The 19862-nt window shown below is 39.9% G+C and overlaps 1 protein-coding gene across 2 annotated transcripts; it reads left to right on the forward strand.

Moving 5' to 3' along the window:
* The first annotated feature begins 1847 nt into the window (after nt 1–1847).
* Nucleotides 1848–15374, forward strand: LOC127365859 (glutamate decarboxylase 1). Of its 2 annotated transcripts, XM_051404396.1 has the most exons (17): nt 1848–2423; nt 3331–3511; nt 5153–5215; nt 6310–6465; nt 6893–7135; nt 7307–7397; nt 9888–10000; nt 10740–10855; nt 10971–11050; nt 11141–11195; nt 11610–11726; nt 11830–11894; nt 12506–12584; nt 12698–12847; nt 12952–13059; nt 13346–13435; nt 13601–15374. In XM_051404396.1, exons 2-17 carry the CDS (start codon nt 3436–3438, stop codon nt 13772–13774), a joined length of 1776 nt encoding a protein of 591 aa, XP_051260356.1. In that variant the 5' UTR covers nt 1848–2423; nt 3331–3435; the 3' UTR covers nt 13775–15374. The 2 variants fall into 2 exon arrangements, with proteins under 2 accessions (XP_051260356.1, XP_051260357.1); XM_051404397.1 differs by lacking the exon at nt 3331–3511.
* The last annotated feature ends 4488 nt before the right edge of the window (nt 15375–19862 follow it).

Raw genomic sequence — 19862 nt, forward strand, 5'->3', positions numbered from 1 at the left:
TTTTCACACAGTGCAGCGTTTGCCCATTTCATCTTTAATCCTCAGTGCTGAGCTCTGGGTTAAGAATTGAACGTCACTTGCATGCGTCTTCTCTCAGCAGGTGTCTGTTTGCCAGAGGCTGAGTTTTACAATAGTCGTCTATAGACTGATTCTTGGAATATAACTTCTTTTAAAAACTTAAAGAGAATCTATTGTGACACCAAAAGTAATTTCTATATTTGTGTTTGTGAACTGCCCCATGAGGTATTTTATTTACCTCTTTATTTCTGCATTGTTATAGGACTATGGGTTCAAGGCAGATTTGAGCCTGGGTGCTTCTTGAGTTGAAGAAAGGGGTGAAAAGATGAAAAGTTTGTACGATGATGGAGGCACCGGTGACACCAGTGAGACACTGTGTGACACCATGTGACAGTCAATGGAAACTATCTGACGGCTGCAGGATCTGAGAGAAACAAGAACAGGACCAGTTGACGTTCGCCCCTCTCTCTCTCTGAGAGTTCATATTTCTTTTACAGGCTTATTATTCTCAGTCACTGGCTGTTCAGACAACTCGACTTGTTTAAGTCAGATTTTGCTCACAGATTGCAGTGAAAATAATCACTGTCACAAACACAAACACAGGAATAGTCTGTTTCCCTCACACCCCCCTCCTCTCTCTCTCTCTCTCTCTCTCTCTCTCTCTCTCTCTCTCTCTTTCTACATTTGGATTATGCCCCATCTTGTGGACGGTTTCATACAGCTACTGCTGGAAAAACAACCCCACCCCTTTATCCCTTTGGTTTTTACATCTTTTGTTGTATTTTTTTTTTTTTTTTACACCACTCCTTTGCAGCTGTTCTTTACACAAACCTCATGATAGGTATTGGCAGAGGACATGTAGATGTGTGACAAGCAGAAATGCATTTGTTAAGAAGATTGTACACGAAGCTGGACCATCTTATAAAAGAGCCCTGCTCTGAATGTAGTCTATATTGTTGATTTAATCATTTAGTATTGGCCTTACATTATCCCCAAATAACTATATGTTTAGTGAAACTGCCAAATCCTGACTGAGACACAGCAATTCTTGGGGCCCCTAGAGGGAGAAACAAGGATGTCAAGGCGGGCCTGAAACTCAATTTTGCCCATAATTCAGCCTGTAGAGGAGTCTGGGCTGTGGAGCTGTCCGGTGCTGAAAACACTCCAGATACTGTTTTCATATTTAATGTAGAGTTTTGTGTTTTATAGTGTCACAACTTGACAAAATGACCTTTAATCAGATTCATGATATAAGAGATCTCCCACAGACTTATGGGTTGTAAGGTTTGTGTGTGTGTGTGTGTGTGTGTGTGTGTGTGTGTGTGTGTGTGTGTGTGTGTGTGTGGGGGTGTGTGTGTGTGTGTGTGTGTGTGTGCCACTCGTGTCCCTGTGTTCATGTATGATGGTGACATGTTCCAGATTAATGGCTCGGTTTATAATTAGCTTCATGGAGTATTTCTGGAATGGCCCATTTGTGCGCCGCTCCTGCAGGAGTCATTCTTGGTTTCTCACTGCCACCTTGTGGATTTCGGCTTTTCGTCCTTCCAGTGTGCCATGATGTCGTAGGTTACATCTTCACCATTCAAACAGCATCCTGTCTGCACAAAAAGTGGGTAAATAAGATGTTTATGACAGGTGGGTTCTCAAGATTTAATGACAAGTAGGCGTTAAGATCACCTGCAAATGTTTCTACTGATCTCAGTTCATAATGCCGAGATCGGAAAATCCCTCATGGGATTGGTAGGGGGAGAAATAAATAAATAAAAGCAATTAAAGGAGCATTTAGGCTCGTGATTGTGGGCTTTCTTTACTGTTGTCCTCTTGTTTTTTTCCACAAGAACAAAACCAGCGATCTCTCCCCCCTCCTCCCCTCTTCGATCCTGATCCCTCCTCACGTAATGTGTTGCTCATAGCATCAAACTTCAAGTCCATGTTCGTGACCAGGATTCAAACCAGAGCTATATAGATCCGAAGACCATCAACACTTCCACACACACAAAAAAAGTCACACTTCAGGGGCCGAAAGCGGCGCCATTCAGTGTCCAACCTGCAGAGCGCCTGCAGACGGGTCCACTAATGTGCAGCACCGGTGGAGGTATAGTGGGACTCGCAGTGACTCATCCGTGCGCAATGACAATAAACAGACAAGGCTCGCTTTGAATATCAGCAAATCAAACCCACTTCAACAAAAGCAAGGTCACCTTGTGTGTGGTGGGATCTAGCGGAGAACTGAAGCTCAGCTCTGGGTTTTATTTTTATTGTTCTCTTCTTCTCGGGAGTGTAACCAAAGAGCGCAGCAGTCTGTCCTCCAGGACTTCATTTGGTGGTAAATTCACTTTCCTTTTTTTGTTTTTTTGTTTTTTTGTTTCTCCCCTGGACTGCACCTGTTCACCTGGATAAACACGGTAAGTGGCTTCATTCATTTGTGGAGGTCCAACAATTCTAAACTAGACGAACTCTTCTTGTCATTGAGATGCTCTAACAGGTGTTTTATAAGGTTTACGCCCTGTAAAATACCAGGCTTAAGTGGCATGAATTGGCCCTGTAGTTTGTATATGAATGTGTGTGTGTAGGTGTGTGTGTTTATGTTGCACAGGTGTAATTCCTATTTAGCCTTCAGTATTTACGGCTGGTGGTTTGGAAAGAGGGATGCACGCCGTCCTTTCCTGTGGGTCACTTTAACCTGCAATAATCACCTGATATCTGTCAAGCTGGTGAAGCCAAAGTCAGGCTACTGATGAGCTTATAGGCCATATTATGAATTTGCTAAACTAAAAAACACAATCTGCTCTTTGTGGTCTTTTAATTGCATTTTTCATGCGTTGTTGCACATGGCCTTACCTCCAGATATCCAATATGTGTGCCAGTTTTTGATGATGTGACAGCTGTGTTCTTCATTGCCTTGGCTAGAACAATTAGGGATGTGCTTTTTATGGTGATGATGATGACAAACATGAAGCTGTGTGTCGGCTGTTACCCATCATCCACCCTGAGCAAGAGATCAAGATATGATGCTGGAATAATGTGCTCCTGTCAGTTGCTATCCAATGGTTAAAGCACCGGAGGGTTTTTATTTATCTTTTATACCTGAACTTGTCATCCGCTTTTTTTTTTTTTTTTTTTGAATCTTGTGCCGACTAATTGAATCTCAACTTGTGAGACAGACTGTGTCCTTGTCGTCTACAGGTCGGTGTCGCCAACTTCAGCATCTTAATGTTAAAAGAAAAGAGGCACATATTTGAAATACTGTTACTCTCCACGGGTGTGTTTCTGTTTCCCTGCCAGTGAGCTTTTACTTTTCATCTTTCATAGTATAAAGACAGAATTTTGGGAAGCTTTAAAGAAAAGAAGAAGAAAAAAATAAAAAAGTGACCAGGCTTTTTGAGGTGAGGACTTTGGCACAGGGTCTCGGGAGTGATGGCGGCGTCTGCACCCTCCTCCTCTGGCGGCGAACCGGATCCCAACTCGACAAATTTACGACCACCGGGCTCAAGTAGGTCCATCACAGATAAAATGCTATTTCACGCGTGCTATTTACTTTGTGGGCAATGTCATCAATCATTTTCATCGAGGGAGAAGGGAAAGAGAGAGAAGGGAGGGAGGGAGGGTGGTGGGGGAGAAAAGAAAAAAATCCGCTGCCATTTGAGGAGGCTTCCTTCGCCACAAATCACCGCTGCATTTCATTCAACCATCCGGACCTCCCGGCATCTGCGTGACAGACGAATGCTGCTGTCAGAGCCTGATGTCCTCCTAACATCAGACACTGGAGGCAATTAGCCTGCACAGCAAGCCCGAGGCTGCAGCACCGGGGCATCTTAGATATTTAAATGATCTGAATATTTATGTGCAGAAAAATACAATTATTATTATTATTATTATTGTGTGTTATGCATTCATGTTCTTTTTTTTCTGTCTTTCCTTTTTATTCTCTCCATTTATTTGGCTTAATGTGCTCCGGCTGAAAATAAAGTGCCTGTATGGAAAAGCATGGGAAAAATTGCCCCTGAAGTGGCTGTTAATTCAGCTATACTAAATTGCCCCTAATGGCACACTTAAGCATTGTAGCCTTCAATGAAGGGGGAACTGTAGACGCTATACAGCCACGACAGTCCCTTTTCATTGTGAGCTCACAAATAAACCTTTGGTCTAACATCATGTTACAGGTGTAGATTTATCCCTGTGACACAAGAAACGTGCAGATGTTTGGTCAGTTTTACCTTTTTTGGAAAATAAAATCTCATGCATTTATATTTCTGTATAAACGTGAATCGTTTTATTCTCAGCAGTGTTTGATTTTATTTATTGGAATGGCTTTGTCTGTGTGGTTATATTATATTAGGCCCATGCAGAAATTGTCAATAGCCTTCGAGCTGCACCTCTGCAAATATACAGTCTGGTCTGGATTCTGTGTGTCAGCACATTTCTTGTTTCTTTTTCTTTTCTTTTCTCTCTCTCTTTTTTTTGTTGTTGTCTCTTTGTTGCCCATCTCATCTCCTCTGGCTCGGAGAAAATCATTGTGAGGACTGAGTTAAAGTGCGTCCAATGAGCTGAGCAGGGCAATGATTTATCTAATGATCCAAAGCAAGGGTTAAATTGGGATGTGGGAATGGGACTGCCCCCCCCATCCTCCATCCTCCTCCTCCTCCTCCCACCCCTCCTCCCCTAAATTGCTGCTTTTGAGGATTTGGTCTATGCTTCCCATCCAAGGTGCCCCCCATCCCCTCTCTGGCTGGAAGCCCTTGATAAGGCAGTAATTCTCTATCTGTCACTGGCCAGCCGGCTCATGTCTACTGATGCTCGCATTTCAACCAGCATCTTTTCACTCAATTAGATCTTTAGGCTGGCGTGGATCCAAACGGCTAATTAATTTTAAGTCCTTGCCTAGGTCATGAACGGTGACATAGAGTGGAAATAGGCTAATCCAGATCTAGGAGTGCCCGGGGAGTGAGGGTTTAATGTTTAAATAATCCCAAAACACCCAAGGCTGGCTATTTTTATTTCAGTGTGCGACATCACTCCACTTCATACGTCTCTTCATATATTTGCAGCATTAAATTGTTCAGAATAAAAATATGATAAAAATGTTTTAAGGCTTCTGTGAGGCCCTGTAATTGGTTTGTTAAAATCGTTTCAGGCTATGATGCTTGGTGTGGAGTTGCTCATGGATGTACTAGAAAACTGGGAATGAAGATATGTGGTAAGTTCGCGTTTTTGCTCTATTTTTAAGAATGATTATGCAAAAAAAAAAAGAATTGTCAGGGAGGAATGGTTTTTAGTGACATGACTAAAAGCCTGTGGCCTGCAATCCTTTCACCCGCGGCTCACTGGGAAACTACACCGATTCCTGAACGAAATATGATCGAAACAAGGAGAAACCATTTAGATTAACCAATATTGTTTAGATTATTACATTACAAATTTTATATTTCCCCTTTTTTTTAAATGCAAAGAATATCAACTGCGAAAAAACACCAATTTATCCCTGAGTTGAGGTAAAAGGGGGAATTATGCAGGATGGATTTCCTCGATTTCAGTGTGTTTCAGTCTCAGGCCACACTAACCGAAGACGGACTGACATCTACCATAATGGTGGACGTCATGCACCAGTGCGCAGGACAATTTTCTGCTATTTTTTTGCCCGACACGTTCTGCTGGTTTCATTAAGTCCATTTAATTACCCATAAAGCCGCAAAACACAATGAGAAGGAGGAAAAAAACGAAAACCAAACTTTATTCTGGTTGGATTAATATAATATAATATAATATAATATAATATAATATAACTGGTGTTAATTCTGTCACATTTACTGTGGACTACAACCTCCCCAACTGGCTTTCCTGATACATTCAACATCTATTATCAAATGCGCCTTTGTGCCGCGTTGCCATCGGCTACATGTTTGCTTCCTCGCCGATGTGCGCACTGTCGGAGGAGCTTTAATAAGAATTTACAGCCTCTACATGACAGCGATTTGTTTTTGCTTGGCTGGAGTTTGGTGCTGATGTCACCGAGCTCAACCTCCCACAGGGCCCTCCGCCCATAAATAGGACTCCCTGTGCAGGATGGGTCCCTTTTCTCATAAAAAAAAAAAAAAAGAGAGAGAAAGTACAGTGTAGATCCCTGGAGAAAGACAGAGGAAGATAAAAGTCAGGGATGGGAGAGGAGAATTATTAGTGGGCCTGGAAGAGCAACAAGGATTTTTTTTTTAAGAATTAGAAAAGCTGCAGCTCTCAACATGTATGGCAAGTGTAATCACTCTGCGGACTCCTCTCCTTCTTGTAAACGTTTAGGATTTTTGCAGAAGAACAACAGTCTGGAGGAGAGGAGCAGGATTGTGAGTTCCTTCAAGGAGCGCGCAGCCAAGAACCTGCTGTCCTGCGATAACAGCGGCGGAGAGGCGCGCTTCAGCCGCACCGAGACCGACTTCTCCAACCTGTTCGCCAGAGGTAGGCTGGAGATGATCTGTATTTATACTTGAACATTATACACTTAACATAACATTTAAAACGTAGAACTGTTTTTAATATGGCTTTTAATAGCCAAACATTTAAGTAATGCTTAAATAATAAAGAAAAAGTAAATGATAAGCTGATGTATCAGATTGTTAATGCAAGTAAAATAATTCTCTAGTGAAACAATTTCTTTTGAAACTACCTGTATTGCATTTGTGGATTGGTATTTATTACTCAATGCTGTTTTTAACCCAACGGTTGGTGAATTTGCGTCAAATAAGTGTAACTTGCTGAGGTAACAGGAAATTCAGCAATAAATTGTGACAAATTCTCAGCACTAGTGCAATCTTTGGGTTTGGGGTAACCAGAAGAGACACAAACAAACAAAACACTGACTTTATGGATGTGTTTTATTTTGTAGATCTACTGCCCGCCAAAAATGGAGAGGAGCAGACCATGCAATTCTTGCTGGAGGTTGTGGAAATCCTCACCAACTACGTCCGGAAGACCTTTGACAGATCCACCAAGGTCCTGGACTTCCACCACCCTCACCAGCTCCTGGAGGGCATGGAGGGCTTCAACCTGGAGCTCTCGGACCAGCCCGAGTCTCTGGAGCAGATCCTGGTGGACTGCAGGGACACCCTGAAATATGGAGTGAGAACAGGTGAGAACAAAGAGGCCTGAAGGCGCAGAGCGGCCCCGGCTGCAATCAATAACTCTCATTAGCTTACATGCCTGTGTAATGATTACAGATAAGCCATTTTCTCTCAGACTCTCATATGATTAATTGTTTTCTGGAGATTATGTTGCTTTGTTGTCTCTTTATCAACCACAGGTCACCCCAGGTTCTTTAACCAGCTGTCCACTGGATTAGACATTGTTGGGCTGGCAGGAGAGTGGCTTACCTCTACGGCCAACACTAACATGTGAGTACTGTGATACATCGATCAGTTAAGTTTTACAATAATCTTCGCACTTCACAAACACAGTCATGCAGATAACAAGAGATGTAAGCAGTAAGAATTAGATCCAGTTTGAAAGTCATCAGGTTTGCTTTATTTTAAAAGCTTTTTTTGTACTCATTGTTTTTAAATGGCCCTTGTACAAGTGAGGCTCTCGGTTAGAGTTAGTGACATACAGTAATTATTGTCTTTCGCTGAAGAATACCCTGCACAATCTAATAGATTGTCAATCAAGAAAGAAAATGAAAAGCACAAAAGAAGACATTTGTACAGCTACTCCCTACAGTATTGTCAGCATTGGCCTGCTCTCAGGCTGTGGTCACATAATTCAGCCCTGCAGGCAAACTAAATTGCATATTGATTCGCATTCACAGTTTACATGCTGTCTTTGTTTCATCTAGTGCTAGTTCCTGTGACATAACAATGCCAGGAGGGGACATGGCATGGCCCTTGGACCATCTGTGCACAATATGAACAGCCATTACTGGGACTCAACAATGAGTTTTGACATTTCAATAAGCCCATTCTTATGTTTATCACGCCTCTGTGTCAGAGAGCTGTTCATTCATTTCTGTTGTCATTCTGGAGAAGGTAGTTTGCAGAGGTATTGTACTGCATTATATTGAGAGGGGGTCACAGGGGTTTTCTTTTATTAGATTGCTTTTAATTGTAACAGTGTGCCTTACAAACTGGTAGCTCAGTGTGTAATCATTAACTTAGGAGATAAAAGTTGGTGGCCTAGTGGTCCAAGATCCCTCCCACACGTCTCAGGTCCAATGACATATACAGATGAAAATGTTTCTGTGATGCTCATAGATGTAACTGGTTGGAGTACTTTGTCAATAAGTTCAGTGCTACTTTCTACAAGTGCACTCTCTGTAAAGGGTTTCTTAGTTATTAGTTACAAATGATGGGTTACCAAGTTGTGAAAAATCCCTTCTCTGATTCGAGTGTACAGCCACACATCATCTGGAAAAGATATATAAAAGATCTGGTCCAAAACTGATTTATTAACAACTTATTAAGCATCTATTAATGGGTTACTAATGTTTATAACGCCATTATTAACAAATAGAAAGTATAAACGCCAGAAAAAAATGGATCTGTCCATTTTAGTTTCTTATTAATGGCTTATAATCGATCAATAAATTATATAGTTACAACTCTTAATAAAGGTTGCCCTATTAGAAAGTGGTATCATAGTTTCTATTGTAGTGTGTTTTGTCATTGTTATTGGTACACAACAGTGAAGCTTCTGAGGGTCAAATTATTGGCAGTGTAACAGAGGTTTAAACACTTTTACTACAAGGCTCAACTATACTGACATGTTTTCAAAGCCTAGTTCAGCCATCAGCCTGTCTTCCACAGCCCGTCTCGAAGAAGTACTGTAACTGTAGCTTGTGTGTTATTGGCGACATCAGCGAGGATGACTTGAACCAGAGGGTGGAGGTTGCTTACATACTTGTAATTTACCTTTATTAATTACTCCATCAACCCTAATTACCCCTGGCAGATATTGACTGACACTAATAGACTGACAATCACATCCAGGTCTTACATAATCAGGACGAGTGAGCGTTGTCTGCATGAATGAATGCGGTGAAATTAATGTGCAACATCTGCGAAGTGGCATCTGACTTGTTTATTTTTTCCCTCCACCATATTACTGTATGCTGGAGATGCTGTGGGGCACAATGCGACATTCTGTAATGTTCCACTGATTCATTTACTTTCTTTGCATGAATAGACAGATACTTATGTAATTAGAAGAATATTGGTCAGGAAAAGATGGATGAGCCTGCCTGCACTGTAATTCCAAAATCGACTGTGCTTTTCTCTGAGGCAGAGGGTTTTTAATGTACTTTGATAATGTGGAAAAAATTATATACTTGAGAGGACAGAACATGAAAAACAGTCCTGCAGTGAGAAAATTAAAGGCACCTGAAACAACTTTGTTTTGTGAGTGACACAGCAGACCTTTCTTATTATGTCTTCAATGTTTTTAATGTTTTCAATCCCATGAAAGGTACATTGTTCATATTTTGAAGATTGCTGTATCAATGAGCTAAAGACTGTGTGGCATATGCTGTCTCATTTCATTGCAGCAAGAGGCCATTTCTAAAGCAACAAGAAAGCGCTGTCATTGAAGTGTGACTGTGTACATAACGCTGTATCTGTTCCATTTTCAGTGAGGGAGCAGCACGCTCAGTAACCATGCTGCACAATTAGAGTATACAAATGCATGTTGTTAAATATGAGTGTATTTCATATTGATCCAATCAATCCCTCCTGCAGTCCGTAGGTGAAACTGAATCTTACTTGAATTAAATTATAAAGAGAAAACTGAATTATTTACATACTAATTGTTCAATTAATACACAAAATATAAAGGTAAGATATACTATATGTTCTTTCATCACATATTAAAACATTTTTTCCTTCGGTTTATTCCAGGTTTACCTATGAGATCGCCCCTGTCTTTGTGCTGATGGAGCAGCTGACACTGAAGAAGATGAGGGAGATCGTTGGCTGGCCCGTTGGAGAGGGCGATGGAATATTTTCTCCAGGTGAGAGCCAAACGCACGATTGAACAGGAGCTCAATAACTCTTCTGCAACACTTTATCAGATACCAATCTTTTCACTACTGAAAGATCTCATCAGACCAATGAGGGCAGAAACACTTAAATCTTTTATTTAAAAGTAGCAATACCACAGCGTAGAAATACTCTTAATACTCTACTATTAAAAGTCATGCAATAAAAATGTTGTCAAAAGTGTAATAAATTATACAGAATGCTGCATTTCAGGATAAATTTAACCACCTTAAATACTACTGGGTAGTTTATTCCAGGGGTTCCCAAACTCCTTCATGTCGAGGATTCCTACAGTAGATCAGATACCTAATTTGAGAGTATTTTGTCTTAATGAGTATTTTCTTATTTTTAGATTTCAATATATTGAAGTATTCATCGTCAATCAATGATCACACTGGGGTCACAATTACAATCAATAAAAACAATAAACCTTATCTCTTCCATTGTAGTTCCACCTGCCAAAGGACATAATAAAAAGTTAAAATATTCTGTTCCTTATTATGTTGTACAACCCACTCAAGGACCCCTGTTGATCCCTGGACCCATAGTAATTTATTTGTTGATTACGTAAATAAATGTAGTGGAGTGAAAAGTAAAATCCTTGCCTTCAAAATATGTGTCGTATAAGAATAAACTAAAACAGAATTGCTCAAGTAAAGTACAAGTACTTCTAATACAGTACTTACTCTCTACCTCTGTTGGTTTCTACAGGAGGAGCGATCTCCAACATGTACAGTGTGATGATTGCCAGATACAAGTTCTTCCCTGAAGTCAAGACCAAAGGCATGGCAGCTGCACCCAGACTGATCCTCTTCACCTCAGAGCATGTTAGTCTGACTCTGTATCACTGATTATTGTTATCTGACCATTTATAAGCATTTTTATCACATAACATTTGACAGTTAATATCAGTATCTGACTGATGAACGCTTGTTCTTGCAGAGCCACTATTCCATCAAGAAAGCCAGCGCAGCTCTGGGCTTTGGGACAGAGAACCTGATCCTTCTGAGAACAGATGAGAGGTTTGCTTTATACTTGACCTGTGTGCAGACAGTCGGGTAAAAGATCAAATATCCGGATGACTTATTACTGTGTGTCTTCTTCTTTCCCAGGGGGAGAGTCATCCCTGCTGATTTGGAAGCCAAAGTAATAGAGGCCAAACAAAAGGTGAATGTCAGCATCAATGACTCAGACATCAACTTATTTATTTGCTTCTATTAGTGACTCCACACAGCGGGAAACACTCCTCTGAGCCACGGAGTTTACTTGTAGCAAAGGATATACTTGTGTGTACTGGAGCAGAGAGGTTATTTCAGTAAGGTTAATGCTTCTGTCTGCTCACATGTGATGCAGGCCTCTGGTATAAAGTACCTCTCCTGGAAGTAATCCTTAAAAGGTAAAGTGATGGGCAGACTAGAAGAAACTGGAAAGAGGAAGGAACAATACGAGTGCATCATTTGAGATGTGTTTTAGCCCAACTCTTTGATGTCAACAATCACACGGAGAGAATGAACATAACAACTTGAATTCAGCCCAGAATTGTAGCAAATGTCTTTTTTTCTTGATGTTTTTGGTTTGCAGGGGTATGTTCCAATGTTTGTGAATGCCACCGCTGGAACCACTGTCTACGGAGCCTTTGATCCCATCAATGAAATTGCAGACATCTGTGAAAAGTACAACATGTGGCTTCATGTGGACGTAAGAGATTCACGATCATTTTCAATACCAAATAACATCTGTTAAGCCACTGTAATAGACATTTAGCATCCTTACTGTTACACGTGTGCTGTGTCCTCTACAGGGAGCGTGGGGAGGAGGTTTGTTGATGTCCAGGAAACACAGACACAAGCTGAATGGAGTAGAGAGGTAAAAGAACGCCATATATAAACACATAAACGACAATTAATGCACAGAAAAACATGTTGGTTTTTTTAAATGGGTATTTTTACACATCAGGTTCAGTGAACACTACTCAGTCTGTATATGACATCATCAGAGTTATTCTAAACCTAATGATGTCATCAGGGTTACTCTTGGCATGGGCTTAGGCGGGGAGGGTCTAACATACAGTAGATGCTAAACGAGTTGCATTGTGGGAAATGTAGCCTCTGGTGTTTTTTATAAATTTTTTCTCATTGGTTTTTTATTTAGTTTTATTTTTACATTTTATCCTTTTATTATATAGCGGACAGTAGAGAGAGGACGGGGAGATAGACAGACCCTGTCTTCATGGACGTACAATAGTCAATTACTGGAGTTCCCCCTTTAAAATCTGTGCAAAATAGTGACCAATCTCAGATCTATAGTCAGACTGCAAATGTTATTCTGCACATTACTTTCAAAAGGCTCATGCACACAGTTATTTCAATAAAACTGGGGGGTTCAGTGTCTTCTTAGATCACACACACACACACACACACACACACACACACACACACACTCGCAGAGCTGTGTTTACTGTTTCAATATCTGTGCAGGGCCAACTCAGTCACCTGGAACCCTCATAAAATGATGGGCGTGCCGCTGCAGTGCTCTGCCATTCTGGTCAGAGAGAGGGTGAGCTGCTTGCACACAATACCGCTCCTGCACATACAAAACATAGACACAGACAGCTGTTTTCTGCTGTTTGGTAACCTTTATGTTTTTTAACATGCTTGTGTCCATTGCAGGGGTTATTACAAGGCTGCAACTCCATGTCTGCCGGTTACCTCTTCCAGCCAGATAAACAGTACGACGTTACATACGACACAGGTGACAAGGCCATTCAGTGTGGACGGCATGTCGACATCTTCAAGTTCTGGCTTATGTGGAAGGCAAAGGTGTGAATTATATCAGTTCAAAGCCTCTATCAACCGTGCTGCCATATCTAGAATGTGATGGTGACAACTCTTGTTTTGTTTTTTGTTTTTTATCTATCTTAAAGGGAACAGTCGGGTTTGAACAGCATATTGACAAGTGCCTGGATCTGTCAGCGTACCTCTACAATAAAATAAAGAACAGAGAGGGCTACCAGATGGTGTTCGACGGGGAGGTGAGATCACTATTTCCACACCCACCCAAATATTCACTGTACTGGATATCAGATGATGCAGCAATAATGGAAAACTGTCTATACTATTCTTATCTGGATTTTTCTGCTTTACAAAACACCTGTTTGTCTTTTATGATAAATGACTACAACAATATATTTAATATCTTGGTTTTAGGATTGATTGGACCATTTTACATTGCTGACAAGTTGACAAGAAAAGCTGAAATTACAGAAGGCAGCTTTATCGGCACTCATTACAAATGTTGTTCCCATTTTCTCTTATCAGCCGCAGCACACTAATGTGTGTTTCTGGTATTTTCCACCGAGCCTACGTGGCTTGCCTGACGGTGAAGAGAGGCGAGAGAGGTTGCACAAGGTAATGACTCATCAATCTGCTTTTTTTTAAGCCTGCATTTTCAGCTCCGCTGCCCTCTTAGATTGATTTGTATAGCACCTACTTGGCTTGAAGGATTCATACAGTAAAGTCACAGACAATTATGCATGCATATTCATAACACTGTATGTATGTTGTCCACAACAGGTGGCCCCAAAGATCAAGGCACTGATGATGGAGTCTGGGACGACTATGGTGGGCTACCAGCCACAAGGAGACAAGGTCAACTTCTTCCGCATGGTCATCTCCAACCATGCTGCTACCAGGTCAGACATCGACTTCCTCATCGAGGAGATTGAGCGACTGGGGAATGACTTATAAGAGCAGCACCCACACCCTTTTTCTCCCCAAACACTGGTGTTTTCCGACTTCTGGGGAGCCTCGAGCTTGGCTTCATGTCCCTTTTGTCTCATAAAGACGTTGACATTTTTTGCTTACAGGTTTTCTCTGGCAATGCACAAACAAATAATATGCCATGTGTGTCCCTTCTCTGTCTCTTCTGTCTTTACAATGACATATTTTCAAAACATTTGCACACGGTTATCTGAGTGACAACTTGAGAGAATCACAAAAGCACACTGGTATTCTTGCTAAAAGCGTATGTTAAGTGGAAATAAACCGTAATAGATTAACACTGGTTACTTTGCACGTAAATATGAAATAACAAGAATATCTGAGCACTTGAATGATTCTTTCTATAGCAGCTATAAGAAAATGTCATTTTACTGTTGTACTATATGAGGATCAGTAATAAAACAGAATGAGATCAAAATATTTTTTCACAAGTGACAGAGCACAATGTAGGGAACCTTATTGCATTGACATAAACAGTATTAATGTAAAATATATAAATATACATAATATATACATGATGTACTGACTGTTGGTGCTCCATGTCGTCTATGTAATTATCAAGCCAGATGCACCGCCACATTGTACCCTAGCTGTTCCCTTTGATATTACATAGGTGGAAATATATAACACAGTCATTGTAACAAGTACTGTACTTGATTCCTGTGTTTTTAGAGATTTTTGTGTAGATTGTGTATAGTATTGTTACATTGCCTTTGTGCCAAATGTGTCCTAGTTTTACAGTGAGAAAATCCTATATGTAAATCGAACATACAGTATAGTATGTAATAGATGAATCACTTTATTTATATCCAGATATTATAATTGTGAATAGATTATCTGCTGTTCTGTTCCATTTGTAATGTATCCTCCTTCCTGTTTGGAAACTGTATAATATCACAATGTTTTGAATAACATTGAAGTCTTTTAGTGTATTTGTGAACCAAAGAAGGGTTGAGTTACATTTATGAACATGTACACAGCTCTTATTCTCCCTTATGGATGATGGATTCAGATGTTTATATAAGAATACTTAACTTACCGCCCTTAACTTTAGTGCAATCTATGTTGTGTAACTGTGCAATGTCATTGTGATTCACTGACTGAATGTTGTCGAGACACTTGACTATATGTGGGAGGCATGACTGGCAGTGCGGCTGCTACTGCCGGTGCTTTATTAATGATAAAAAGCACAATGCTAAACCATGATCATGGGGCAGCTTTTATTCTATGGACATGATATGATTGTCTGTATTATAACCGTGTTAAGTGGAGTAAAACTATAATATGCAAAATTTTGTTTGTCTTTACATGCTCATATAGGCACACTTTTATGTTGAGAAAAACAATGTGAGAAACTGGGATTATGTATCATTAAGACTTTTTGCTTGAACAATGAAATGGACAGTGTTTGCTACTGTAATACGATTTATTGAACAATTGTACATTCCTGAATTAGTGGGGTGAGATATCCCTTGTTAAATTCAATGTAGGCACTTTAACTTCATGCCATCATTAGCAGAGTATTACTGTTGTATCCACAGCACTAATAAAGACATGAGCTGTAGAACATCTGTGGGCACAATTTGTTGCAGTTTGTAAAAGGACATTTGAACTTTACAAATATATATGTGTGGCGAACAACACTGGAGAAGACTTACCTTAACTCATGTGCAGTTGGTTTTAGTCCTTCAAATGTTTCTCTTTTCTTATGACCTTTTTAAAACCCAAAAGATTTAGAAGAATTTAGGTATAAAGCCTTCCATTTGCCACAATGATGAAGAGGACAAATGCTTCACATGATGTTATTACACCAAAAAGGAAAACATGTCATAGTTTTACAGCAAATATATATTCCTTTTGTTTGCCAAAAAGAGAGTATGACATCCCACATAGTGTTGTTACTTCAAGGTCAGAGATTATGAACAAATAAATATACTACTCACATTATTTGGGTTTGGGGGGAGCAGTGCTAGAAAGTTTAGCCAACACTAATCACACAAAACATATAAAAATACACTGTATTCAAAATGTTGGGATGAAATCATAAAGTATCAAAGTAATAAAACCAAAAGTTAAAGGTCCAGTGTGTAACATTTATTAGCAGGGGTGAAGCGAGTGAGTTGCAATCTGCAACTACACAGCTAGATGCCACTAAATCCAACACAATGGACCTTTAAGGATGTTTTTGTGTTTTGTAAAGAGGGCCCATGGGACTTCATGACCCCCAAAATAAAACATTGGGGTTAAAAGACAGTCAGTTTCTGTCACTGGCTGTTCATCAGTCTCTGCCAAAGAATGACAGCTAACAGATGAGAAAACTGTCCCTCTGCTGGTACCTTTAGACAAAATAAAAAAATATGCAAAATAAGTAGAATATATGGAGGAAAATTCACAGTGTGACAGAATATATTGTCTATATAAAACTCTTTGGTAAGAGACAAGTTTGGGTAAACGTGCATGTTTTCCTTTCCTTGCCTTTCTTTTTCTCTTTCCAGTCCACCTGCTGTCACCAGCCATTGGTCAGATTAATCACCCTGGAGGGACTTTTTATTGGCTGATCATCTCACAGCTGAGATTTCACGAGCACCCCCTGCCAATTCCTTCACTCCTCTCATTACTCACACTTTTAAGATATTTATCATAAAACGCATTAGACTGTGCTCTCTTAACATTTTTTTTCTGAGGCGCCTATTTCAAGGCTCTGCCTGGCTGCGTTTTATTTCGACACCGCCGTAGAGGGACTGGGCTGTCTCGGTGTGGCTCTCCTCCCCATCCTCCACCAGGCAGACGCTGCTTTCTTTGTTTCATGCTTCAGTGCAGCAATCATTACAGACCCGGTGTCACTGGCTGCTTTGAAAGTTACAGGGAACAGAGAATTAAAGGAATAACTACTCATATAATGGAGTAATAGAAATAATAACCCTTGACTTCTTGCCACATCTAAAGGGAGAGGGATATTTTTTTAGGGGGGAGGGGGGGCAGTTTTTTGCTCTATGGACAGCAGTATCATTGAAGGTTAAACGTGCCAAAGCATAATGACATGGCTAATTTGGAAGCAGGTGCTGGAGAATTTTGTAATAATTGAATGCAAATAAAATCCTATAGTTTGTCACAGTTTAGTAACTATGAATGCCCACCCAAAGTGGGTCACATAACATAACCACTGAACCAATCAGTTTATACAAATATCAGTCAGTCTATTCAGTATAAAGCTAAATGTTTCAGAGCTAAGTGTTTGTATTTGGTATGTAATGATAGATAAAGTATGGAAAGAACAGCTGATTTTGTCTATAAAATTAATATTTAGTAGTATTACATCCACAATCAGCATCTCCATCAATTCTAATTACAAGCATAATTAAACTTTGATCAAGAAGAGATCAGGCCAGTAAAATAATAGGGTGCTGGAGCAGTAGTGTTTTTGCAGTAGCTTCTGTCTCTGGTGGGTGGGTGGGCTTTGGCTCTGAACACCAGACTGTGAAACACTTAATGTCTGTCTCTGCACTAGTCTGTTCACCCTCCATTTCACACCTGGCACACACACAAAGGATTCAATACCCATTAGAATATTTCAAATGAAACAAAAGGCCATCAAGTTTATTGGGCTCGTTGCATTGGACTTTTCTTTCTTGCGTGCGTTAATTGTATTTGTACTAGGGACGTGTTATTTTTGTTGTTGTTTGTGAATATTTTGAGGGGAGAAAAGTTTCCTCTCTCGCACACAATAGGTCGCTCATCCATTTATCCTTTCTCAGCTGCGTTACTTCTCTCTCTTATATATCCATGAGTCTTGTCAGTGGTTTCCTGATGTGCCAAATATATCTCCCGCCCCTGGGAATCACTGCCACATTAGCTTCCTGATAGATACTGACGTCCCCATTGTGTAAGGCAAGTCTAATGAAATGATGATGATGATATTGACTGCGGGCTGCTTGCCAGCCCTTCCCCCTCTCTTCTCCACACATGCAGCTATGGTGACAATTTAGCCTGAAAACTCTTTCCTTTTCTAACCTTTATAGCCTTACTTACCAGTCCACAGCTGAACACGGGCAGAATTCTTGCCCTCATAGTTGTTCAGTTTAAAGGTCAATAATTATGTGTTCTTGTGCTGTAAAAGGCCTTTATGTGCCTCCACAATCTGTTCATTTAGTTCTTAAATTCAAGCCAAATAGCAAACGTGCTTGACATTAAAAAACAGCGATAACAGAATCAATTGCAACACCTTAAGGCCTCTGACTTCTAAAGTAATTATAATGGGTTACACTTATCTAAATAGCCTCCTCTTATTGACTGCGTGTCCACGCCTTGATTAATCTTGGCAGAAAGTAAATTTCAAGCAGGAGATTAATAGTCCAGAGACTGTAACTTGCTTGTCTCCACGGCTGGGGAGTGTAAACCTAATGTGGCGCTTGTTAAAGTTGAAAGGCTGCTAGTAAATGTCTCTGTTGGAGATTTTCTAAAGGAATAAGCATGAACCCAGGAGCAATTACACTGCAGCTAACCAAGTCTCTGTGTGGTGATTGCTATCATGCATGCTAAATGAACAAAACAACCTCTAGCACATGAGAGTAATGTAGTGCTTTATAGACATTTCAAGTATGGTCAGCTGTTTTCTGCAGGATGACTAACACTTTTCTTGCCTGAATTGGATCTGTGGGGCGGGAGAGGACAGAGAACATGTGTCTGATGTTGCTGAAATTAAAATGATAAACAATAAAGACGTGATAACTACTTGTACTGGTGTTTGGCTCTGCTGCTCTGTCATCTTAACACAGGCTTTTCTAATTCACTTAGCATTTTATCTCTGCCTCCCAGCGCAACATAGTACATTATGTCAGCACAGAGCACATATTTATCAGACAACCCTTTCATCCTGCGAGAAATGACCTCTCACAGACGCTCCACATTAAGCAACTAACCCTGACAATAACAGCTTATGATGTTTGTAGCTGTGACTTTGCTTACTGTGTAGAAATGCACTCTGTGTGAGGGCGGCAGAGAAAGCGAGGGCAGAGAAAGCAAGGGGACCTATAGATATTTATCAAATTACAGACATTTTAATTTCTGGCGGCTTCTTTGTTAATGTCTTCCTCGCCTCCTCAGACTTGTGGTATCTGTGGTGGAAACGCCTGCACAAAAGTACATTGCTTTGCAGCTTTAGTTGTAAATTCCTTGGAGGACTGAAGAAGTATAAATCTGAGAGAGCTATCCAGAACAGTGATCGCAGAGTTTTAAGGCGTCAGCAAGCTGCTGCTGAAATACAGAGTTTATTTATCTGCTTCTTGAAGGAGCAAGTGTCACCATATAAAGAATATTTCTCGCTGGTAGTAAATAATAGATATGAAGAAATGTTACAGTAAGGAAAAAAATAGGATTAAAGCTTTAAAGTGGTGTGGTATCGATATTAGGGCTGCAACTAATGATGTTTTCTTTATTGATGAATCTGCTGATTATTTTCTCCATTGCTTGATTGTTTGATTGATTACATTTGGTTTATAAAAACATTGGTAGATAGTAGGAAATGCCCATCGTAATTACCCAGAGCCCAAGGTGATGTCTTCAAATTGCTTTTTTTTCTCCTCTAAACAATTAAAAATATTTAATTTACAGTAATGAATGACAGGAATAAGGAGTAAATCGTGGCATTGGAGAAGCTGGAATCATCAAATGTTTAGTATTTTCCCTTGAAAATTTTACATAAATGATTAATCATCAAATTAGTTGCCAATTAATTTTCTTTTAAACAACTAATTGATTAATCATCTAATCACTTCAGTTCATTGTCTATATGTAGATATTAATATATATATAAAAGAAAAAACTGTTGCTGAAGCAGGATATACATTCTTATATCTTACATATAGAACAATAAAAGATCCAAATAATCTCAAATCATAAAAAATAATGTTGTTTTCTTTTGCTAAATGCAGAATTACTCAGCTCTAAGATGATGAGCCACAAGCATTAAATGATGATCTAGTGACGTGATTACTTATGAAACCACACTTATAGAGATTATAGAAACACCATAAAGTGCAGGTAACCTAGGGTCCTC

The sequence above is a fragment of the Dicentrarchus labrax genome, unplaced genomic scaffold (assembly GCF_905237075.1).
Source record: "Dicentrarchus labrax unplaced genomic scaffold, dlabrax2021, whole genome shotgun sequence".
Taxonomy (NCBI): Eukaryota; Metazoa; Chordata; class Actinopteri; family Moronidae; genus Dicentrarchus; species Dicentrarchus labrax.